General features: G+C 42.5%; 1 protein-coding gene and 1 long non-coding RNA gene across 2 annotated transcripts; one reads left to right on the forward strand and one right to left on the reverse strand.

The window, feature by feature from the left end:
• Positions 1-5,689: 5,689 nt before the first annotated feature.
• Positions 5,690-20,191, reverse strand: LOC142382509 (uncharacterized). The gene is made up of 3 exons (XM_075468450.1): positions 19,401-20,191; positions 12,912-13,280; positions 5,690-9,669 (listed from the first exon to the last, which is right to left on the reverse strand). The coding sequence occupies exons 1-3, from the start codon at positions 19,570-19,572 to the stop codon at positions 8,654-8,656; spliced, it is 1,557 nt and encodes a 518-aa protein (XP_075324565.1). The 5' UTR covers positions 19,573-20,191; the 3' UTR covers positions 5,690-8,653.
• Positions 19,698-25,757, forward strand: LOC142382575 (uncharacterized). The gene is made up of 3 exons (XR_012769938.1): positions 19,698-19,820; positions 25,299-25,404; positions 25,508-25,757. It is a non-coding gene; the product is annotated as an uncharacterized LOC142382575 (long non-coding RNA).
• Positions 25,758-26,074: the final 317 nt, after the last annotated feature.

The following is a 26,074-nucleotide window of genomic DNA, read 5'->3' on the forward strand; positions in this document are numbered from 1 at the left end:
GCCTCTGCCTGATAACTGAAGGCTCTGCCTTCCAAACTGGCAGCTGGTTCTACAGAGAGGGACCTGATAACTGAAGGCTCTGCCTCCCAAACTGGAAGCTGGTTCCAAAGAGAGGGGCCTGATAACTGAAGGCTCTGCCTCCCAAACTGGCAGCTGGTTCCACAGAGAGGGGCCTGATAACTGAAGTCTCTGCCTCCCAAACTGGCAGCTGGTTCCACAGAGAGGGGCCTGATAACTGAAGGATCTGCCTCCCAAACTGGCAGCTGGTTCAACAGAGAGGGTTCTGATAACTGAAGGCTCTGCCTCCCAAACTGGCAGCTGGTTCCACAGAGAGGGGCCTGATAACTGAAGGCTCTGCCTCCCACTACTTTTAGAAACTCTGGGAACCTCAAGTAAACCTGCAGTTTAGGAACGAAGTGCTCTGTTAGGAAAATATCTTCTAATGAGATCTTTAAGATATGATGGAGCTCGGTCATTAAGAGCTTTATATGTAAGGAGAAGAATCTTAAATTCTATTCTGAATTTAACAGGGAGCCAATGAAGAGAAGCTAAAACTGGAGAAATATGATCTCTGCTGTTAGTTCTCATCAGAACTCTGGCTGCAGCATTTTGGATCAGCTGAAGGCTTTTCAGAGAATATGTGGGACAGCCCAATAATAAAGAATTACAGTAGTCCAATCCTGAAGTAACAAATGCATGAATTAGTTTTTCTGCATCACTCTGAGACAAGATGTTCCTGATTTTAACAATATTACGAAGGTGAAAGAAAGCAGTTCTAGAAACCTGTTTTATATGCGAGTCAAATGATAAATTCTGGTTTAAAATAACTCCAAGAGCCATTTCATCCATGAAAACCAGGATGTCACCAGGCTTGGATGGATTCCCGGTTGAATATTATAAGAAATATATTGATATCTTAGCCCCCATATTGCATAAGGTGTACATGGAAGCGTTTGAGAGGGGTTCGCTGCCTGGTACATTTAATGATGCTTTAATTTCGCTTATTCCTAAAAAGGACAGAGATACTTCTGATCCGTCTAATTTCAGGGGGTAGAGAGCACAAGCTATTTATGTATGCCGATGACAAATTAGCAGTGTTAGAAGATCCTGGGGACTCCCTACCAGTGTTACTTGAATATATTGAACAGTATTCTAGATAATCAAGTTATAAAATAAACTGGAATAAATCTGAATGTATGCCAATATCGCATACATGTCACTCTGGGGTTGTCACTTCATATGGCTTTGAGTTTCTACCTTCAGGGATGAAATATTTAGACATTCAACTAAATTCAAATCTTGATGAAATAATGCTCTCAAACATGGAACCACTCATACAGAAAATAAAAATGAACCTGGATAAATGGGGAAAATTGAAGCTCACATTGTGGGGAAAAAATAATGTAATTAAAATGGTGGTTGCACCACAATTCAATTATGATGCTACCAGTCAATATAGCACCACAGTTGTTTAAACAATACGATAGAATCATTACAGAATTTTTATGGGATAAAAAGAGACCAAGGATTAATAAAAAGAAGATGTGGTCACCTAGGGAGATAAGAGGTATGGGTCTACCTAATGTAAGATGATATAATTTAGCATTTGAAACGTCTAGATTGATAAAACATTGGAAGGGGATAGATCAAGAGCTGAGTTGGATCAAAATTGAAAGAGAACTAACTAGTCCGTTTGAACCTCTGGATGTTTTATCAGACGGTGTAACAATTCCTGGACGTAATTATTTTTCAAAACCAGTGTTGTCTTATTCTAAAGCAGTTTGGAGAGAAATACGCAAGATATATAGTATTTGTCACTTGAGACAACCTTATGCCTCTCTATGGCATAATACAGCCATCCGTATTGGGAAGAAACCCATTTATTGGAATCCATGGCTTGTAAGGGGGATACGCAAACTGAGCAACCTGTGTGTGGATGGAGTATTAATGTCGTTTTCTGATATGATGCAAAAATATAATCTGGAATATAAAGGTAATTTTTTGAAGTATTTGCAAATAAGAGACTGTATCACAAAGGGTAAATTTAGTCATAATAAGAATACACTGATGGAAGTTTTGGACCTACCCAGCATAGCACACAGAGCAGCCATATTCTACAAAACATTTAATGGTCTACGAAAAGATACATGTAAAAATCTGAGGATTAATTGGCAGAAAGACCTAGGGTGTGATTTAAGTGAGGAGGACTGGTTAAATATCTTATCAAATACAGGGAAACACATGAGAGAGCCGAAGGGGAAATTTATTCAGTACAAGATAATTCATAGATTTTATTTTACTCCTTCAAAGCAACATCGAATGGGCTTAATAGGAAATAATTTATGTTGGAAATGTGAGTGAGATAGGGAATTTTTTACATGTGACTTGGGGATGTAAACTAGTGTACCCGTTTTGGGAGAAAGTATTGAACCATGTGAGTAAATGGCTGGGTGTGGCAGTACCTGTATCACCAAAACTGTGTTTGTTAGGGGACCAAACAGGAATCCTAAATATATCTAAATATGAAAGAGGGATTTTAAAAGTTGGAATGGTCACAGCTGCCCGAACAATTCTCAGAGTATGGAAGAGTACAGTCGCCCCAGATGTTAAAAAGTGGATGGAAATTATGTCAGAGGTTGCATCATATGAACGCATGTTGGCTAGAGTTAACAATGAAGAGGAACATGTAAGGAGGGCCTGGGAACGTATTTTTTTGTAGGTATGGAAAATGAAAATTTGTAGATATGGTGCTGATCAATGCAAAATGTAAAATGTATAAAAAAAAAAAAGAAAAGTCTATGTGCAGGAGGTCTTTGTGTACAGGGCTATAAACTGGATATACCGTCTGTTGATGTTGGTGTCAGTGTCTGTTTTCTAGTTGGAATGTTTTGTTTAGGTGTGTATGAATAATTGAATAAAAACTTTAATGACAAAAAAAATAATAATAACTCCAAGGTTCCTCACTGTAGAACTAGAAGCCAAGGAAATACCATCTAGAGTAACTATATAGCTAGACAATTTCTCCCTAGAGCGCTCAGGTCCAAAGATAACAACTACAGTTTTGTCTGAATTTAGAAGCAGACAGTTCTGAGTCATCCAGGTCTTTATGTCTTTAAGACATGCTTGTAGTCTGACCAACCTATTGGGTTCATCTGCTTTTATAAATAAGTACAGTTGAGTATCATCAGCATAGAAATGGAAATTTATGTCATGCTGTCTAATAATGTTACCTAATGGAAGCATGTATAAAGTGAAAAGAATCGGTCCAAGCACAGAACCCTGAGGAACTCCATGACTTACTCTGGTGTGTGAGGAAGATTCTTCATTTACAAGAATTGCTGGTGCAAGACGTCTTACCACAAAGCAAAGCGTCACCAGATATTCAGCCCTTCTGAGTATTGCCAGCCTGCTTCTCAATTCTTCCTGCGAAACATTAATTCCCTCCCTCTGTTCTTTTCTAACTCTTTTCCACTGCTTTCTTAAATTTCTTCTTTCCTTAACCAATTTCTCCATCTCTTTTTGCCATCTAGACCAGTGATACTCACTATTTTTTTCACAAGAGCCACATTGGCTGAGCAAAATCAAGGGAAGAACCACTTTTACGCCAACACACTAAATCCCCTTTTGCAAATCTGCATTTGTACATATAAAACATCCCACAAAAAAAGAGACAACACAGCCAATACATTTTGAATTCAGAGCACATTTACCTTAATACTGGGATGAGCGGAAACTGGCGTGCATGTCCTTGACTTTCTTCATGTTGTATTTGTAGTTTGTTGTTGTAATCATAGTGAAACATTCAAGATGAGCATGGTTTTTGAGCTGGTTTTTGCCCTTTTTTAATTAAAAACCGATCCATTGTGCCTGCATCTCGCACTGGCTAAAGGAGCTAGCGTGCTCTGCGGTCAAGTGTGATGGTGGTTTAAGCGGGCTGCGTTTCCAGGTTTAACAGAGCCCCCTTTAGGAAACACCATTAAGACTTAATTAATACTTAATAAAAATACTTAATACTGTGCAGTATTCGCTGTATGTTAGTTGAAAAAATGTATTGTTATTGTTACCATATTGTTATAAGCTACTACGCGAGTGCGAGCCGCCAATTAAAGCTTGAGGAGCCGCACAATGAGTATCTCTGGTCTAGGCTTAACTAAATGTACTCTTTCAACTCTTTCTGTCTTGCACACCAAATCTTTCTAAACCATAGGAGTAAATTATATCTCCCTTCTTCTCTAGCCTATCGCTTGCATTTCCTCTTATCTAATATTAGACAAATCTTTATTGACTACTTCCCATTCTTTATTGCTATTTGCCCTAGGCCAGTTAACTCCAGCTTTCTGCTCCATATTTCTCTCTATAACTGGCCTGTTCACCTCAGTATCAGCTGCATCCCTTCTTAGATCCTCCTCCACCTCCGTAGCTGTGTTATTGATATCCTTGGTATCCTTGTGGTTTTCTACCTGCCGCTGGACTTCATCCGACTTACCTGATTGACTTCTTAAAAATTACTGATCGATACGGCCACACTGTCCTTCTTTTACCACACCTCTTTTTCTTCCCCGATGCATTTTAAGGCTTCTGTTACTTTCTGCCAGCCACAAGGACAAACATGGAGCTTATTTCCTTCTAGCCAACCACTTTTATTTTGTCCAGGTACGCTTTCTTTCCTCTGAGAACTATTCTGGTCATTTCTAGCCCGAGAGAATAGGTCCGTGCCCCTATCCTTCACTGAGTCATGTCTCCACCTCATAGTCATGTTCGTTCCAGTGTCAGTTGCCATGTAGTCTACCTGTGAGTCATCTTCCGCCCCTGCTCTTGCTGACTCGAGGGGTATTCTCTTTAATCTATTTGTAGCTTATGCTGGTTGTAACAAAGCTGCAAGGCCTCGCTACCGCAACCGTGGATTGCTACCCCATGGCAGCACCTTTTGGGTCTTTGCCTCCTGTCAGCTGTCTTTACAATCTGTCACATAGTCTTTCCCTTGTTGTCAGCTGCCTATTCACAACAGCCACTAGCTAGGCTAGATTTAGATTTAAGGTAAACAAAAGAAACTTGTGCTAAAGATAAGTTGGAATGGGATTCAAACCCTGGTTCGGGTAGGGGAATAATGAAAGTATGGAGGGTGCCAGAGGTGGAGGCATGACAAGAAACACTAGCAGATTCAGCAGACAAACTCACCTAAACAGTCCTACAATCACTAAAAATGCGAGCAAAAAAAAAAAAAAAAAGCCATGCAGGCCAACTCACCTAAAATGGCCGCCTGGTTTCAAAAGGCTCACATGGGCCACACCCTTCACTTAAATATCCTGAATTTCTTCTTTGCTTCTTCCAATAGTCTGTTTACCCTCAGTGCTCCCCCTGCTGGGCCCCCAGCTGCCATTGCTTCTTGTAATCCAAATCCACTGACTGGACTTTACTGCCTCATCTGACACTTCCTTCACTATTTTCCTCACACTCTGTCCACTTACACCCAGCTCCCTCAACAATGAGACAACAGACTTTGCAACAAATCCTCTACATCCTACTTCCACTGGACAGATTTTAATTTTCCATCCTCGCTGCTCTGCTTCAGCCCCCAACTCTACATACCTAAGCTTTTTCCTTTTATATGCTTCCACACACTGAGGAAGATGAAATAATTTAAAAATAAAAAAGAAATGTTCTTAGAAATTAGTTTATTAATCGAAAACATTTTACAAAATCATGTTGTTTCTTCATCAATCTGTTAACTATTAAACATTAAAAAGTTGATGAAATCACAAAATACAAGCCAATAAAAACATAAAATGAAACAATGAGTCCAGTTGGCAGGGAGCAAAACCTGAATGCAAGAGTTCACAATCCATAAATGACTTTACTTGTAAAAACACAAAGCGAGACATCAGTAGTGTCAGAACCGTCTTGTAGACTGTGGCTGCACATCCAAATGATCCATCCTATCAATCATGAGTAACTGGTTGGTCTTTGAAACCCTCCAGATAATTGAAGAGGACTTTTAAAGAAAAACTAACTGCACAGATATATTACATCTGATGCAGAGAAGCACTTCTATCTCTTTTTTCTAAGAGACCCATTTTCCAACTTTGACCAACACTATGCAATTAAGTAGACAGAAATTTCACAAAGAGGCTATAAGCCAAACTTCAAGGCACTCAACAACATTCCCAGCCATCCCATCACTGCAACAGGTTTGCTTCCTGATGGTATTGTGAGAAGACAGAACAGCTCTAATCTTAACTACAATGATTGACAACTTCAACCCAATTGTTACAAGTTGGGACACGGTGAGGAATCTAAATAAAAACTAAATAAAATCAGTTTCAAATCATAAACCATTTTATTCAGAATAGAACAAAAACATATATCAAATTCTGACAATGAAATAGGGGCTGCACAGTGGTGTGGGGGTTAGCACCGTCTCCTCAGCAGAGGGTTCCTGATTCAAATCCCGACTGGGTTCTCCCCATGTACTCCTGGAATATGTTGCCCAGAGCTTTAAGCCCCATGTTAGGTCACCCAAGGCAAACAGATCCTAGATGAGGGACCAGACAAAGAACAGCTCACAAGACCCCCTATCATGAAAAACAAAGTTGGAAAATCTCCTTTTGCCCGGACGTGGGTCACCGGGTTCTCCCACTGGAGCCAGGCCAAAGGGTGGGGCCCGACAGCGAGCGCCTTTGGGTACCCAATGCTCACGTGGATCGTGACAGTGAGACGTGGAAGGGGGTGATTGGGAGGAATTTGGAGAAGGCGTTTGTCTGTGTCCCTCGGGTAGTCCTGTGGGGGGTGCTCCGGGAGTATGGCGTGCCGGACCCATTGATAGGGGCTGTTTGGTTTCTGTATGACCGGTGTCAGAGTTTGGTCTGCATTGCCGGCAGTAAGTCGGACATGTTTCCTGTGAGAGTTGGACTCCGTCAGGGCTGCCCTTTGTCACAGATGCTGTTCATTATTTTTATGGACAGAATTTGTAGGCGCAGCCAGGGCGTTGAGGGGGTCCGTTTTGGCAACCTCGGAATCGGGTTTCTGCTTTTTCCGGAAGAACAGTTTTTTTCCCCTCAAGCGGTCTCAGATGAAAAGCTAAAACCGAACTCAAATATCAGTAACATCACCTGTAAAATATCTGTATATACTGTTCATACTGCACATTTATATTTATCATTTCATCCATGCACTATGCATCGAACCAAAAAAGAAAAATTTTTGATCCGTATATGCTTGTTTGTTCTTTCGGTTTGTACCAAGAGAGTCAAACCTGGCAATAAAAGCGATTCTGATTTTTATGTAGCTCTGTCATCGGGCCTCGACCTTCAGCTCTCACTGGAGCGGTTCTCAGCCGAGTGTGGGCACCTCCAAATCCGAGACCATGGTCCTCAGTTAGAAAAGGGTGGAATGAGATCTTTCCCCAAGTAAGTTCAAGTATCTCAGGGTCTTGTTCACGAGTGAGGGACGAATGGAGCGGGAGATTGACAGGCGGATCGGTGCGGCGTCCGCAGTGATGCGGGATCTGCACCGGCCCGTCGTGGTAAAGAAGGAGCTGAGCCAGAAGGAGAAGCTCTCGATTTACTGGTCAATCTATGTTCCTATTCTCACCTATGGTCACGTGCTGTGGGTAGTGACCGAAAGAACGAGACTGCGAATACAGGAGGCCGAAATGGGCTTCCTCTGCAGGGTGTACGCATCGAGAGGAGCCAGATGAGGTGGCTCGAACATCTGGTTAGGATGCCTCCAAGACGCCTCCCTGGTGAGGTGTTCCAGGCACATCCCAAACAGAGGAGACCCTGGAGAAGACTCAGGACGCGTTGGAGAGACTATGTCTCTATGTCTTTACATATTCGAGGTGGCCCGTTCTTAGAACTGCTCTGTCCGAACGGCTTATGACTCTTGACTGGCTTGGGAACGCCTCGGCGTCTCCCCGGAAGAGCTGGAGGAAGTGGCCGGGGACAGGGACATCTGGGTTTCTCTGCTCAAGCTGCTGCCCCTGCGACCTGACCCCCGGAGAAGCAATGGATGGATGGATGGACGGGTGAGCTATGTAATCATAAAACGTAAGACAAGTCGCTGTGGGACAAATGCTATTTAATGTGAATTTTAACTGCAGAGCGGCTTTGAACAGCAGAAGATGAACCAGCAGCAGACAATGAAGACAACATCATTTAACAGTTAATGACCAAAAGGAGACCGACACTCATTTGAATTTGGAGCTGACTCCACCAGGTTTTAGAGCAGACTCAACTAAACTCTACAGCAGAGATCTTTTGTCATTTGGATTAATGGGTTTTCAGAGTTTATCCAAGCCAGCCCATTGGTGGCACCCACTGTTTGGCAACCTGTGTTCATCATGCACTTTGACCCAGTGTTATGCACAGTTTGTATGATCAGGATTCCCCAAAACATGACCTATTTTTGTTTTGTGATATACAGTTCATCTGATCTCTTTTGTTGCCCCATCCCAACATTTGATGTTCTCTACAGTCTATTGTGAATAAAAGATTATATATATATATATATATATATTAATATGAGCTTCTTAAATCATTGCATTCTGTTTTTATGTACATTTTACACAGCGTCCCAGCTGGAATTATGGTTGTTCTCTGCATCCATTAAAGTCATTCACATCATTTCTTTACAGATGTTTCAGGACTGAAACGTTTTACCTGTGTAGAGTCCTCATGTGATGCAGCAGACTACCACTCCGACTGAAACATTTGCCACATGTTTTGCATGAATAAGGCTTCTCACCTGTGTGAGTTCTCACGTGCTGCCGCAGATTACCACTCTCACTGAAACATTTGCCACATGTAGAACATGAGTACGACTTCTCACCTGTGTGAATTCTCACGTGTTTCCACAGAGTACTACTGTAACGGAAACCTTTGCCACATGTTTTACAAACGTGAGGCCTCTCACCTGTGTGAACATTTATGTGATCGGTTAAGCTACTGCTGTGGCTGAAACTTTTCCCACATGTAGAACATGAAAACGGCTTCTCATCTATGTGGATTCGCGAATGCATTGTAAGTGTTGACCTTTGAGAATATCTTTTCCCACAGGTTTTACAAACATAAGGCTTCTCACCTGTGTGAGTTCTCATGTGGACCAACAAAATACTATTATGTCTGAAAATTTTTTTACATATTTCACAAGAATATGGTTTATATATGGTTTTCTCACCTGTGTGCATTCCGTAATGTGCCCTCAACTCAGAGTAACTCATAAAGCCTTTTCCACAAACTCCACATATTACTGCCTGGTCATCTGTGTCAGCATTAAACTGGCTCTCATTGATCACATCATTACTGTGATTTATGTTTCTCCCACGTCTCTTATGTGGCTTCAGCTTTGCATTTTGAGTTGATTCAGACTCTTCATCTCTCAAGTTTTCTTCCATTTCTTGTCTCTCAGCTACAGAGGAGTTCTGAGAGAGGAGCTGGTCACTGGTTAGTTCACTTTCCTCATAAGTAGGAGTCACCAATAAGATATCAGTCTCCTGTTTCAGTTCAAGCCACTCTTCCTCTTGAGAGGTGCAGCGTTCCTCCAGCTCTTCTTTAAACTGTGGCGGTTCTGGTTCCTGCTGGTCCAGACTGGAGTTGCTCTCGTGGTTAAAGAACTGCTGGTCAGTAAGAATCTCCTCCTCCTCTTCCTCACAGACATATTGTTGTGAGAGGTCTGGGGGAAAAGGGACAAAACCAAACGTTAATAACTCGATGACAGATGAATCTAAGATCTGACGAGAAACATTTTAGTTTGAAATGTCGACAGTGTTCGACAGATATGTGGGGAACCGTAAAATATGCAAATGAGACTAATTTTATGTCCAACTGAGCCTGAAGTTTTGAAGGTTTGGTGAGTAAATGAGACCTTCACACAACAGTGCACGTGCTCGTACGCTCTTCCTGTCCTTTGAAGCGCTCTGAGTGGCAGGTTACAGGAATAAGGTGCATGAGCAGCCAGCACAGCATGCCGGGTCATTCCTCAGCTCCAGAAGGACGATCATTCGAACCATCAAAAGAGATACAGTGATCTCATTGATAACTGCTTTTAGCTTGATTGACAATCAGAGTCTCAGATATCAGGTTCTGTGCAGGTAACATTTATATAGAAGCCACAGGCTGGTTTAGATCATGCTTACTGTGACAGACTGCATCAAGACAGCCTCATGACACACAAACTAATAAATAAAGTAAATCAAAGTAAGAAGACACAACGTTTTTGTGAAAGCTTAATGAGTGTCTGTGTTTTTAACAGTGTCTGCTGATATTTTGTCAAATTTATCTATTATGGGTGCCAATGCCGAAGGCATTAGACACACATATTAATCTTTTGCCAGACTCTTATTATTTTCCTGTTTCCGTCATGAATTTTGGCGCGCTACTAGTCTGGCACCAATGTTCCGACCAACATAAAAAGCACACCGCTGCGTGCGCAACGACCTCGATCGGTGTGCTATTACGTTTGGCTCTCATTAGTCGAAAGGAATTCCGGCAAAAATGGGAAAAAGTGGGAAAATTGTGGATGGGAAAATGCATTGAAAATTCAAAAATAGGGCAGTTAATAGGGTAGTTATAAACTACCCTATTTTAGAGGCCATACAGCATCGCACAGACCTTATTCAAAGTTTATATGTGACAGGAGACTCTCAGCTTTAACTGAACAAAAGGGTTTGTTGATACATTATACAGCTTTGACACAACGGCAGTTTACGTTTTAGGGTGACTCCATCTCAGCTGAGGTGTCTCTCCCACTCAAAAATTGATACTGCACCAATTCCTCAAATAAATGTCTCTCATGTCCAAAATATCTGCACGATCTGGACAAATTTTACTTCAAAATTTAGGTATTTTTGTCCTCTTTCACACAAAGTCATATTCATTGAGCTCTGCCTCATAGATTTCTCACAAATTGCCTCTGAGCGCAGAGAGTTGGCCCTCCAGCTGACATTCCGCCCATTACAAACACCTAAAATCATAAAATTAATGTGAAAAATTATTTTAAAACTGCCATAAAAAACGAGCAAAACATAGTAGCCGAATGAAAATTACACCGCTGGCTTCTGCCGTCTCTTGGGGCGCTGACGGTTCAAGAATTATTCGGATACGACTTTTACTTTTCCAACAGCGACCGTTTGTTCGAGACAGTCGAGTGCAGTCAAAATTATAGTCCAAATTTAAGAAGCCATAGTGTGTGCACATGTCAGTTTGTTGTCTGTCTAACACAGATCCGTTGATGTGAATGGGGTGCATGCTCTACCCCCTGTCGCCTCCTAAAGTACACGATCATCTCCTTAGTTTTGCTTATGTTGAGAGAGAGAGGTGATTCTCCTGAAAACATGTTGTTAGGGTGTCAACCTCCTCTCTGTAGGCTGACCCACGATGGTTGTGTCATCAGCAAACTTCACGATGAGGTTGGAACTGTGCGTTGTCACACAGTCATGTGTGAACAAGGAGAACAGGAGGGGGCTGAGCCACAACCCTGGGGGGTGCCAGTGTTTGTGCCACTGTCCCCCCTGTCACCTCTGACAGTCTGACTAGTGGTTTCCTTCTATGTAGCTTAATGTTAGCGTTGATGTTAGCTGTAATGTTATATTTTTTTCAATTTTAAGTCGCTTTGGATAAAAGTGTCTGCTAAATGCATAAACATAAACATAAACATGACAATAAATCTGACCTTAATCTGAGGTGGTGGAAGAGTACAAATACCTCAATGTACAATAAAAAATAAACTGCTCTGTTCTGACAGCACAGAAAGGCCAAAGTGATATTATCAGATATCATCAGCCCTTTTCCATGATATGGTGTACTGAGGTGGTCAAAACTGAACAAGCTGGTCAGGAGGCCAGCTCAGTCCTGGACTTTCCTTTGAACTCCGTGAGAAGAGGATGGGAGCCAACCTAACATCAGTCATGGACGGCATGTTCACCACCAACACGACACTGTTGGAGCTCTGAGCTTCTCCTTCAGCCACAGACTGATGCAGCCGCAGTGTGAGAAGGAGCACCACCACAGACCAATCATCCCCAAAGCAGGAAGAGTTTCCACCAGCAGCACAATGTGAAAACTGTTATCCATCGTTCCTGTTTGTCTGCTCAACCTTTGTCATTTCCAGACAGTAGTTGCTGGATAATAAACTGGAGTGGTCTGCCAACATAGAAGCAGTGTACAGGAGGGGCCAGAGCCATCCTTCATCACATGATGTGCATGTTTTATCACACTGTCACTGAGAGTGCACTGTTCTATGCTGTTGTCTGCTGGGGGAGTTGCACTGCAGACAAAGGCTGTAGGCGCCTGGACAAACTGGTGAAAAAGGCTGGTTCTGTTGTAGGCAGAAGGCTGGACCCTCTCAGTGCTGTGGTGGAGCAGCGGATGAGGAGGAAGTTAGATTCTGTTCTGGAGAATAAGAAACATCCTCTGCACAGCATCCTGGCAGGACAGAGGAGCAGCTGCAGGTCTGAGAGGTTCAGGAGGTCCTTCGTCCCAACAGCCATAAGGCTTTTTAACAGTGACTGCTGACAATTTCTCAAATTTATTTATCATTATTATTGTTTTAATATACAATCGTTGTAAAAATTCCTTTTTTCTTAGCTATTTGACTAATTTGAATTCTCACACTGGGGGATGAATAAAGTATTTTTCTATTGTATTTCCAACATATATTCCCTGTAAGCTGGTTGTGTCATCAACAGATTGTTCCGTCTAAAAATGTCCTTCCCAGCTTGTTCAGCCTCACATTTTCCTTTCCCCCACAGACCGTGTGTGTAACACCATCTTCAGATTATATCTGTGTGTAAGTATTACTGTACATGGTGCTGGTTTTGAGTCTGTTTTCTGTGATGCGGCTGTAACATGTAAAACCCCCTGTGGTGATGAATAATGTCTTGCTGATTCATTATAAAAGTTTTAAAGATGCTTTACCTTTCGCGGTGTTACGGTGACTTTCTGACATGGAAGAGTTGTCTCCATCGTTACTGTGACGCCTCTTCTTTGGCCTCAGCTCTGCATTTCCAGTTGATTCACGCCCACTTCCTTCCTCATCTTGGCTCTGATCTTGGAGCTGGACATTTGTTGGTTCTGCTTCACTAAGATCACTTTCCTCATAAGTTACGGTCACCTTAAAGATATCAGTCTCTTGCTTCAGTAAGAGCTGCTGTTCCTCATGACTGGTGCAGACTTCCACTGGTTCCTCTTTAATCTGTGGAGGTTCTGGTTCCTCCTGGTCCAGACTGGAGTTCTTCTCAAGGTTAACAGGAATCTCTTCCTCACAGAGATAATACTGTGGGAGCTCTGGAAAGACAAAAGGTCACAAGGAAATGGTTATTTACACCATCACTAAATAACAAAGACTGTAGTTATAAGTAATAAAAAGGATTCCACAGATATGAGGGTGAAACTTAATGTGAATGAGACTAATTATTTAGGTGCACAGATACGAGAAAGTCTCAAGTTTTAACACTCTTAACAGCAGAGATGCAACAATCAACTGGCTGGTGACCAGAAACGTAGGTTTGTTAGCTTGTTTCAGTTACATCAGATTTACATAATGTTTTAATTCCAAGGTGCTAAAACAATCATCTGCTCCTCAGCAGGTGTTAAAACTCGTGACATATCACACTGTGTCTTTATTCATGGAACAAAAACTAAGTGAACCCCTGATCCAGCAGCTTGTAGCAGCAGCTTCAGCAGCAGTAAGTTGAAGTAACGGTTTCCTGTGTGACGTTATCAGTCTCTCACATGGTTGTGGAGGAATCTTGGCCCACTCTTCTTTCCAACGCTGCTTCAGCTCATTGAGGTTTGCAGCATTGGTTCATGCTCAGATCATTATGGGTGCCAATGCCGAAGGCATTAGACACACATATTACTCCTGTGCTGGACTATTATTCTTCCGTTTCCGTCAGGAATTTTTGTTCGCTACTAGTCTAGCAGCGATGGTCCGACCGGCATTAAAAGCACACCGCTGCGTGCGCAACGGCCTTGATCGGTGTGCTATTAAGTTTGGCTCTCAGTAGTCGAAAGGAATTGCGGCAAAATGGGAAAAAGTGGAAAAATTGTGGATGGGCTTTTTGACGCTCAAGGAGCGCCAAAATGCTCTATTTTAGAGGCTTTATAACTAGGCTATAAAGCATAACACAGACCTCATTCAAAGTTTATATGTGACAGGAGACTCTCGGCTTTAACTGAACCAAAGGGTTTGTTGATACATTATACAGCTTTGACACAGCAGCAGTTTACGTTTTAGGAAGACTACATCTCGGACGAGGTGTCTCTCCCACTCTGTTCCCACTCTAAATTCGATACTGCACCAATTCCTGGAACAAATGTCTCTCATGTCCAAAATATGTGCTCGATCTGGACAAATGTTACTTCAAAACGTGGGAATTTTTGTCCTCTTTCACACAAAGTCACACTCATTGACCTCTGCCACACATATTTCTTACAAATTGCCTCTGAGCCCAGAGGTCACCTCACCATTATAAAGCCCTAAAGTCACAAAAAGTAAAAAATTATTCTAAAACTGCCATAAAAAACGAGCCACACATAGTAGCCGAATGAAAATTACACCGCTGGCTTCTGCCGTCCAGGTACCACTCAGTGCTACCACCCCCCAATTCGTATTCGGGGAGCCACTTGGTAACCAGAAGGCACCCACCCGCCCCACCCCAGACGGGCGCAGCTCAGGCCTGAGACCCACCATCACCCAGGCCCACCCAAGCTGCCCCCAACAGGGGAAAAGCACCGCCACACGCTAACAAAGAAAAACCTGCAGACACATCAGAGATCCCAGAGCAACCAGCCCGACACCAGGACCCGCACCAACCCACGTTCACCGCGGCGTGCCCAGGGCAACCCAGACCCCCCAGGCACAGGCAGCGCTCAGACACCAGGGCCCAGGCCCAGCACTACAACCCATCCTAGAGCGGCGCGGCCACCCGACCCAGAGCCAGCGGCCAACCCCCCCATGGCCCCCAAGCGAACACGCCCCACACCGCAAGACAGCTCCACCCACAAGCCCCCAAACTGCCCACCAGGCCAGACACACAGTCCCCCCCAGCAATGATCAACCCAGCCCCCACGACCCGAGAGACCACAAGACCCCTGAAGCCACACAGCCCCCCAGCACACAACCAACCGCCCAGAGCGGCGGGACAGCGACCAACCAGCCCCACTATGTGATAAAGCTAATCAGCGGGGACCAGAGAGAATGAAATTCAGCCAGTTGATCTTTTGAGGAGGCAGACATTGTTTCCATGCTAATATAATCTAAAAGAACATTTATAAACTGGTTAATACACAGATTGTTCTCTGCTTTCCAGTTCATGAGAATAGTTTTCTTTGCCACAGAGATGGGACCAAGTCACACATGTGCAAGTCTCAAGTAAGTCTCAAGTAATTTTTTCTTGGGCAAGTCAAGTCAAGGTCAGTCACCTTATTATTGCAATTTTACCTGCAGAATCTGATCTTAATAAAGTGAAAAGACAAGATACAAGTAACTGTCAGTAAACATCATTGTCCAATGTGTCCAACCTGTTTAAAAAAATATGACAATAATTTGGATTTGCATTGTAATTATCATCAGTAAAATACATAATGGAATCAAACAAAACAGAAATGACTTCATAAAATTATTTATTGATGGCTTTCAATCTAAACAGGGTCACTTCTGCCACTAGTTTAGTATTTTAGTTGCCTAACAAGAAAAAGGCAAACATAAAAATCATCTGAAAGAAAAAACATACTACAGTAGAGCATCAGAAACATCTGTATGTTTGATCTGTATCATCTTGAGACACCAGAGCTCTAAACACACAACAAAAAAACAGATTATTAGCTTACCGGTATTGTTCTTAGAAAAATGTCATGTCTGTGGGTTTTTGCCACGTTTTTAGTTTCTGTTTAAATTCTTAGTTTTACCATGTTTTAGTTTTTCATGTCCTAGTTTTGTTAAGTTTTAGGTTCAGGTCTTGTTTTTAGTTTTTTGCCATGCTGTGCCACCTCAGTCTTTCTCCTGCCCTGCCATCAGCTTCACTTCCCTCGCCTGTGTTTTCCCCATCAGCTGCACTCACCAATCACCCTCCACAGTATTTAGTTCCTAGATTTCCCCATGCACGGGGTCAGATCCTTGCACAGCCACGCCACGTCTTCATGCCGAACCAAGCTAAGTGTTTTCATGCCAAGTCTTTTTTTGTCACAGTCATGTTTTGTTTTCACAGTCTCGTTTTTGTCATCCGGCTCAGCCGCGCTTTGTGTTAACTTTTTTTTTTTTTTTTTAAATGATAAATCAGTTTCGCTTTTTACATCCCTGAGTTGCATCCGTGTCCTACCACCCCACCCCTACCTGACAGAAGGATCTGACCAAACATGGGCGCGGCGGACTTCGAGGCGTTCTGGGAGCTGGCCGGTAAACTCTGGAGCTGCTCAGCACGGGACAGCAGCTCTTGGGAGAAATTCAAGGTGTCTAATGAACTCCTGGATTTTTATTTTTTTTGAGAAAGCAGGTTCTCGAGACGTGGGCTGTGAACACATTACACATCTGTGATGAGGCGAGGAGTGTACAGCGAGCTGCGGTGCTGGAAACCAATCCGTTATCACTAGAGGTGGGGGTGAGATCCTTTTCTTACAAAAGCTGTAAACTCTGGAACTCACTGCCCACAGATATTAAGTCCATCAGCGAGTTTAAATTGTTCACCTTTAAACTTAAATTTTGGCTTAAAACAAACCAAAACTGTACTCACTTGTAAAAGAAATTTCCCATTTTTAGATTAATCTAGACTCGGCCGTGGAAGAATCGAGAACGATTCACAAACATCCGAATTCCGATTATTCAAATATGCCAAGTAAAGCGGAACTAATACAGCAAGTGCGGTCTTCGAGATACTACAGGGAACGGACCGAGAGCACACATCCACCGCACACGCCCCCAGAAAACAAAAACAACAAGCATGGCTGAGCTAACCAACCCACCTCGTCGTGAGATCCAACCTGCTCCTAAACATTTAAAAGCAGATGTGTGGAATAATTTTGGATTCTACAACACTGATGGAGGAAAAGAATTGGACAAAAGCTACGTTGTGTGCAAGATTTGTCACGCTAAAATAAAATACTTTGGCAACACAACGAACATGAGAAGTCACACAGCACGATTCCACCCGACGGAGGAGGTGGGAAAGCCGGCTGCTGTTGCTACTAGCAGCCAGAGAACAATTGAGGACGCTCTGAGTAAGCTGCCACCCACATCGGAAAAGGCCAAGCGAATTACGAAAGGCATCGTGGAATTCATAGCCATGGGTTTGCACCTTCCTTCGGGATTAATAAATGGTACTCTACTCTACTCTACTCGGTTGTAGAAAATTGGGGATTTCGGCGAATGATGGAAGCAACGGAGCCGAGGTACGTCATCCCATCCCGACGCTATTTCACCGACACGGCCATCCCGGCACTCTACAAGCAGACTAAAGCAGAAATCACATCATCGCTGTTGAATGCAGACCGAGTCGCCGTTACATGTGATGCGTGGACATCTGTAGCCACCGAATCATTTGTTACTATTACTGCGCATTTCATAACTAATGAGTGGGAGCTGAAAGCAGACGTGCTTCAAACAAGAGCAATGCACGAAAGCCACACGGGTGCTAATATGGCTGAGCTGCTAAGCAGTGCTGTAAATGAATGGAACATCGCGAAGAAAGACGTTGTTGTCGTTACAGACAACGCAGCTAATATGGTTGTCGCTGCCCAGCTGGGTAACTTCAGCCATCTGAAATGCTACGCCCACACGCTGAACCTTGCGGCATCAATATACATAACTTAAAAATGCATCAATAATCGTTTTATAATCGAATCGTAGCCTCTGAATCGTAATCAAATCGTGAGGTGCCCCAAGATTCCCACCTCCAGTTATCACCGTTGTCAAATCCTCTACAAACATAATTTGTGGAGCTTTGACAGTTTTAGCAATTTGTGTTTTCTCAAATTATTTTTTAAATGCTATCACAATTTGGCTCCAGAACCACTCAGGGAATTTATAAAGAGACCAAACAGCAGCAGGACAACAAGAGGCAGCTCCAACCACAACTGTACAATCCCCAAGTGCAGAACATCGTTTGGACAGTCGGTCTTTTCTTACAAAAGCTGTAAACTCTGGACCTCACTGCCCACAGATATTAAGTCCATCAGTGAGTTTAACTTGTTCACCTTTAAACTTAAATTTTGGCTTAAAACAAACCAAAACTGTACTCACTTGTAAAAATGTGAGAGTGAATGAATGAGATGAAAGTTTGAACTGCACTGTTGTATTTATAGATTAATGTTCTTATGTAAATTAATGTCTATTTTAGGTCAGCATAGAAAAGCCTAACCAGGGACGGGAGTTGTAAACTAGCACTTGTTGCTATACTCTGTATGCATCACATCAGCTACAAGCTTTAATTTGTAACCATGTCTGATTGTATTGTCCCAATAAACGAAATAAAAAAAATAAATAAATAAAAAAAAACGTTGAGTCGACTCGAGTCCCCATCTCTGCTTTGCGATACATAGCACTGTGAGGACCATGTGTGCTGAGTTCATTTCCATGTTGATGCTGTCCAGGTCACCCAGTATGCACAGTGTGGGGCGTGCAGGAATACTACACTTAAGCCATGTTGATAGGTCCTCACAGACCTCAAGCCAAAACTTCTGGACAGGCGCACAAAACCACAAAGCGTGTGCATAATCATCAGGTTTGTTATCTGTGCAATGTGAGCAGATATTTGAGTGTGTTAAACCCATTCTGAACATCCTTTGTCCTGTATAATGTGTTCTGTGAAGGATTTTGTTTTGTATGAGCTGCAAATTAGGATTTCGAGTCATTCTGAAGGTGTTCAAACATATTTGTGGCCAGTGGTTATGGTTAGAATTAGAACTGAAGGATAGAACTGCCTCCCATTTTTAGGATGGTGAATAAATTGTTTCATCCATCTTAGACAGGTTTAAGCCAGGTTTTAATGCCTATTTAATTGTTTCTGCTGTGTAGATATGTTGGTATCTAATAAAGTTGAAAAGATTTAATGATAAAACTGGAGTTTTAAGATGCAGCTGCAGCCGGATGTGTCACACCGTCAGATGTCCGGCTGCTTGGTTCTGCTGGACCAGAGGTCCGTAAAATGAGCCGAGTTATGCGTGGAGACTGCATCCGTACAGAGAAGTGGAATAAAAACTTTGTTTTTCAATGAAATTTATGAATAATCGCGATCTCAATGTTGATTAAAAAAAAATGCTCGTGATTATCATGGCAGGCCTCGAGCGGAGGATGTAAAAGCCGTTCAGGCTGACAGAAACAGCGGATTCAGGATGAGGCCCGTTAAAGCCCAACAGAACCGGAGCGGAGCTCAGAGCTGCAGCCCTGTTCCTCCACACAGCCTTACTTACCCACTCTGTGGAAGTTTATTTGCGGTTTCCAGCTGATATCCAGCAGTCTGCGCTGACGGCCGATCTCTTCCTCGTACTGGACGATGGTTTTCTCAAACTCTGAGAATATTTCTTCGGCGGCAGCAGTTAGTCGCTGGCTGATAAACTCTCTCAGATGCTGAACTGAAGACATTGTTGCTGCACACACTCAGATATTCAGCTCAGACACGCTAACACACCGTCCAGCAGCTGAGTGCCACACAAAGAAAACTGACGGCCAGCTGCGTTGTTTGTTTCCGGGGTCACAGGTGAGTTCGCAATTACTAGTGCGCCTGCGCGAAATTGACCTAGCAACGCAAAACGGTAGATAAACAAATGCGTGGATACCCGATCCTGCCTTCCCAAAGCGGTAGGACACTGAGCTGCACACCAGTAAACGAGGTAAATAAATGTCATAATTTGTGGATTTCGTAGTATTAGCAACGAGGCTGCTAGGCTTGCTAAATCGGTAAGCATTAGGCTACTGAAGAAAGCTAGTCTTTTTAGCTACGTTATATTATCATCTTTCTTCTCGGCTATAACCTTTGTTTACGGCCACTGGCCCTAACCTGACAAGCTAGCTGTCAAATCACCGGAAGTTTTCACCGGAAGTACTGGCGCACACACAAAAGCTCTCTCCAGACATATCTTTCTTTCATTCCGCCCAGATGAAATTTAATGCCACTCTTCGAAAATCGGCGAAATTTAAGACATTTTATCTGCCGGTGAACCCAAGTGTCCATTGTCCTGATAAAGATCTAGCCTATACCAGCTGTTGTGAGGCTTCACTTTGACAGCATTCTCAGTGGTTTAAGGAAAAATAAATTGAGGCAATTGTCACAAAAACAAATAGCATCCGTTTTACACTGCCAAATGAAATATTGGCTACACAACGAGCCCCTCGTCAGCCCTCATCATCAGTAAATTTCTGTCGGTATGTCGGAATGGCAGCATGTAACCGGAGCACTCTGCTAAGCGCTCTCTCTTTCTCTCTCTCTTTTTTTTTTTTAAACAATGTTATTTACACCAGCGTATGTGGATTGATCGTGCCCTGTCCTCTGCTACCTCGTCGGGCTTTACTGGCGTACGGTTCTGCACGGCGCAGTATGCTAACGCTTGCAGGTCGGCTTTCCTGCCTGTTGTTTTCAGTCCTCTGAATCTTAAAAAAGTTTTCAATTCTGGCACACGCCAGAACTGGATTTCATCCAAGGAAGGACCATCACAGTCGTCATCCATTACGGTACGAAATCTTCACTTAACTTATATTTTCACGCAACAAAACAGAGTGAGCAAAGGAATAGCATGCGCGTTTAAATGTATCCCGGGGCAACGCTGTTTTGTTTATCTCTCAAAATGGCGAATATTACCCATAATGCATTTCGCGCCGGTAATAGCGAACTCACTTATTGCTACCAGAGAGTCTCTATTATGAGGAGAGGGAAAACTGGCGGCTATTTCCGGGTGGTACTGCACTCTAGGGGCGCCAACGAAGCAGTGCAATGCACGCCGAACTCTATGGTGGTACTTTGAAATCCACCTTAGATGCAGCCATTGCTTTGGATATAATTTTTCATATTTTTTCATTTTAATTTTCCTAAAGGCAGGATAAATTATCCTTTCAAACGGCACTTGGTTTGATTTTTTTAGACTCACTAGATTTGTTTAAAATACACATTTATTGTCAGTATTGCATCCCGAGTGACGTCACGCATGTGGCATCACTTTACGGCATGGTCAGTCCTAGCGCTGAGCTAGCAGAGAGGGGTTAGCTCAAATAGTTACAGATTTCAGCACAGCCCTTTTACATACTCTCTGACTAGCCTCTGGTTTAGCTTCGGTTGTTGTTAGCAGCACCAGGTTAGCACTCTGGCACAGTGGACGAGTGCCGTAAAGCAGCCGGTCGTAATCAGCCGTGCGTTCTTCAGATTTTGTTAGCTAGATGCTAGCAGATACTGACTCGCAAATGCCAGACCTGTAAGAAAACAGAAAGATATAACTCCCAGGTTATTGTACTTTCGATATAAATCCACATCCCTCTGTCAGATATCACAGTATTATTTTCAGGTTTCAGCCGCTAGCGGGGACATTTTTTGAGTTATTAGCGCCAGCCCTATGGAAAATGGTCATTCTGCACTCGCTCGCCAGCGCCCCCAGACAAAATCAACTGAACTGCAGCCAATTTTTTTATAATGGGGCGAATAGGAAGTGGAACGGCTGTCTGTAAAAGGGCTGTGTTGCTACTTTGTGGTTTTGCGCATGCGCCGAGACGATTTTCCAAGTTCCGTTTTCACGCCCATAATGTTTTGCTACCCTGCGTCTGATTGTTTTCTCCTTTGGAAGACATGCAAAGTAATAAACACTTATCGTATTAACAAGCAGTTATCTTAACATGCACAAATGGGGTGTCATTCACCTTTTGATTTTTTGTATTTGGGACACTTCTGTCTTTATTTAGGTGATTCTGCTCCATCATAGGGCTCGGGCACACGCGTTGCATTCTGGGATATGGTCGCCATATTGGAGGCACAATCTCGTAAACAAACCCTGAGGCAAGACGGAGATCAAGGACCAAACAGTGAGAGAAAAGTGAGAGAAAAGCATGTTAAAATCGAGGAAATGATGTGGGATATACCGGGATACATTACAGAAGGAAGCCATAGATCGGTACATACAGAAGATTGGCGTTATAAACGGACTGGACCCTTATGAAATACCTTTCGGACATAATTGCGTATATAGTATGTGGTGTCAGTGCTTATACTTTGCAACAGTTTCAATTCTAATGACACTTTACACTTTTGTCATGTTACTCTACTTGTAAATAAATAATGAAACACACACACTTGGCTGTATCTCAAAGCATATTTATTTCAGACGACTTCAGCTTTGCACAACACTCCTGCTCATGGTGGTCAGAGTACAACATACAGACACAATCTTGTCAAAGAATGTTTTGTCTTCACCTTCGCATGGCAAAACTATGTTGATAGGTACTTTTGCTGACAAAAAGGTGTTTCTGACAGTTCCAATCGCCCTTTCCATGTGAATTTGAAGATGGGCAATTTTCCTTGTATTTTCCACATTAAATTAAGATTAAGATCAGATTTATTGTCATGTATACATGCATACACACGAAATTTGTCCTCCGCTTTTAACCCATTGAGACATCCCTTGCTTCCAACTGACAGTGTCCTCTTGTGAAGGCGGGGATCTTTCCCTCAGCACACAAAAGTCTGTAACTTACCAGAATGAAAACGCAGAGAACACACTCTCATCGACACCGGGATTGAGTGGACAGTTATGCTTGGTCGTCTTACAGCAGCGATCCATGCTAGTCGACGACGCTTTGTTATCTCGGACACTTGGTCTCCGTGGGTGCGCCTCCAAGCAGGAAACCGGTAAAAAGATAAACCATTTACGATTTCCCCCCCATTCCTGTCACGGCTTACGCTATTGCACCCCACGACACAGCAACGTTCGACCATAGTGGCAAAGACAATAAGTAAAATAGATAAACCAACGAAGAAAGTTCCGAGACCAGGCGGGAGTACGTCTGCGCGCAGTGGAAAACAATGTAAACAAAACAGTTCTGAGCCTCCAGTATGGCCGCCGCTCACGTAGTGACGTCACGTGCCCGAGCCCTATTGTCATGAATGCATTGAGAAGGGGGAGCATTATTTAACAGGGTGTTATTGGACTATCAAAATGTGCTCCCCTCTTAAATATTGATTAGAAAATGTTATGAACATACTGCCATCCATCCTACAGTGGCAGTGAGGTGATAAGTCGTCTTACAAGAATGTGTTGTATTTGTATTGTATTGTTTATTTAGGTGACTCTGCTCCATCATTGTCAAGAATGCATTGAGAAGGGGAAGCATTATTTGACAGGGTGTTATTGGATTATCAAAATGTGCTACCCTCTTAAATAAATCAATTTCATTACACTTTTTATAATTACCCACATGAGAGACAAAAATACTTACTTTATACAGGTAGAAAACCATAAAGTAGCATTTTTTGATAGGGTAGCTTGAATCGATAGACACGCCTATCGGTTTTTGCGGTGGTAGCATTTCTCGACGAAGTAGCACAAATCGACAGAACACCGGCAACAGGGCCATATTAAGTCAATGTGGTGCCCCTGGGCACTAAACCTCAAGTGCCCCCCCCCCCCCCCCCCCCCCCATGAAACCACGAAAGGTTGGTATCACGTGCACCTTTATAAAATCACACATTAAAAAGTCCTATAAAAATATTTTATATTTTGAATACAATGTTGTCCCGTCCCGACCCGTCCCATAGCAAACAAGCGATTACGCCTTCTTTATAAAGTTAACTAGTCGCAAGTTTGCCGTAAAAAAAAAAAATGTAGTTGGGTTGTCGAGGTCTAAACACTAGCAGCTGTGAATCAAATAAAGTAGTTTTTTTAAACTCTTACACTGAATGTTTGCTGCTTCAATCCAGATGAGTATTGAAAAATATTTTCCGCGATTGAAAGAGAGACGTGCGTGTTGAGGATGAGGAGCAGCCTGAACTGGAGGTATCAGTCTGAAACAGCTGAACAGTCCGACCAGTGTAATTAATGTTATTAATTTGTTTACAATGAAGATGTGAATATCTGCAGATAAGCCGCACCTGTGTCACCCACACAGGTGTCACACATCCTTACGTCCCCCATAATTTTCCTTGATGGAGAAATTATCCAGGTTCTTAACTCCCAATGTGACATATATGTCACATTACAGATCTCTGACAGTGGGGGGGGGGGTATTTTGGAAAAAAATTCTGAAATGGGTTCTATGTGGTCTATTTAGTCTGTGTTATAACCCCTTTAATTTTCATTTAAGTAGAAATGGGTCTGGGCTCTTATGGGTTAATACAATAAAGTTCTGTGTGACCAATTATTAACGGAGGAATTATTTTGAAAATTTTTTATTTTTTACCCACCACCACCACACATTGCCTTCACATCTGTGAGAAACACTGCACGCACACTTAAAAACTTAATCACAGCCACAATGCGTCGCAACACCTCTCTCCAATACTTCGCCGCATCGTCTTTTTGTTGTCTGAGAACAACATCAACCGTACCCGCTTTCCGTGACCTCCTGAGAAGTGCGAGCAGACACTCGCGGTGGCTGGCGCTCTTCTCATGGGCTGTGACTGTCCGGGTGTTTCCAGTCACTGTACCCCTCGGTGAACATCGATCTAACACTGGAACATTTTTAATTGCCGCTAAACGCCTGGAGTCTTTCTCTTTTTTTTTATTTTTCTCTTCGCACAACCACTCAATTGATGTCTATCCATTTTTTTGTTTTTTTTACCGCGTTTTTTAAAAAACATGATGCATTTCACCATAGGTGGACTGGCTCAACTGACAGGTTGAGGGAGGGGGGGTTAATGTTCACATTGGGCCACTATTGCTCAGAATTATGATATATCGTTGCTGTTCTTATCACATTAGTTTTAATAATGAATTTTATATGAATATTTATGTCAAGTGTAACCATTTTAAGTGTACAAACATTCATGAAAAAACTATTTTTAAAGTTTGTCGTGTGGTGCCCCCCCACTGGCTGTGAATGGTTGGTGCCCCTGGGCACTGTGCCGCAGGCCCATATAGTTAATCCGGCCTTGACCGGCAGAGGAAACGGACCAGTTTAACGTTCCGCCTGTTTTACAGCAAAATAAATAGAGCTGCAGGAAATATTCATGGAAATGAAAAGGACAGCTATATAAAAACTGCACACCGGGTATACATCTTATACTCGACAGTGTTTGTATCTGTTTGATTACACACAGTAATTGATCTCATAACGATGCATTGACCACATCTGTAGAGGTCACTTGTCAGTTATTTTTATTTTGAATTTCACAGTTTCACAGGATATGTCGGGACAGGAAAAAGAGGAATACTGCAAGCAGTGTATTCTGAAGCCCTACATCAAGGATACTGCAGTCGCTTCTGTAGCCAATTGCAAAAGGTGAACATAAGTTGGACACAGACACAAATCCTAGACTAAATTATGTCACTGAAATGTATGAAGGGAAAGGTCTATATATTTATTTATATGTCCTTAATTACAGATGTCGACTTGTCATGGCCAGCCGTTTGGATTAATGTTTCTGTTCTTGTTCCTGTGCTTTGTTAGTTTCCACTGTTACAAATTTGCATGTTAAAAATTAACTTAGTTTGTTTCACTAGTCACTTTTGTTGTACATAGTCACTTTGAATTGTCACCTTTTTTCAACATTTGTATATAGACACTGTTAGTGGAAGCAGTAGAAGTGAGCCGCCTTTTTTTTTTTTTTACTAGTTTTCTCACGTTTTTTGTTATTTTAGGAGGGTTTTTTTTAGGAGGTTTTATTAATCATCTTTTTGTTAATTCATTTGACACAAGGTTTAGGTAGTTTCCCTTTAAAATCTAGTTTGTTTTGTTGAATTATTTTGGCCTTGGTTCTCTATGAAAAGCTTTATTTTCAGTTTTGTCTATTGTTTGTCTGCTGAGTAGCAATAAACTCTTTGATTATATGCGTGTGGACTCCTGTACATAAATGTACATAAAACTTGTCCTGTTGGATATGTGTGTATATACATACACCACATATATATGTATATATATATATGTGTATACATAGATAAAGTCTAAGTAA

This window comes from Odontesthes bonariensis, chromosome 1 (assembly GCF_027942865.1).
Source record: "Odontesthes bonariensis isolate fOdoBon6 chromosome 1, fOdoBon6.hap1, whole genome shotgun sequence".
Taxonomy (NCBI): Eukaryota; Metazoa; Chordata; class Actinopteri; order Atheriniformes; family Atherinopsidae; genus Odontesthes; species Odontesthes bonariensis.

Bases quoted from the DNA above. Each gene is read 5' to 3' on its own strand.
- LOC142382509 (XM_075468450.1), bottom strand. From the start codon at position 19,572: ATGTCTTCAGTTCAGCATCTGAGAGAGTTTATCAGCCAGCGACTAACT. The intron at 13,281-19,400 runs GTAAGTAAGGCT...TTGTCTTTCCAG, and splicing joins AATAAACTTCCACAGAGTGG to AGCTCCCACAGTATTATCTC. The intron at 9,670-12,911 runs GTAAAGCATCTT...CTTTTCCCCCAG, and splicing joins TCACCGTAACACCGCGAAAG to ACCTCTCACAACAATATGTC.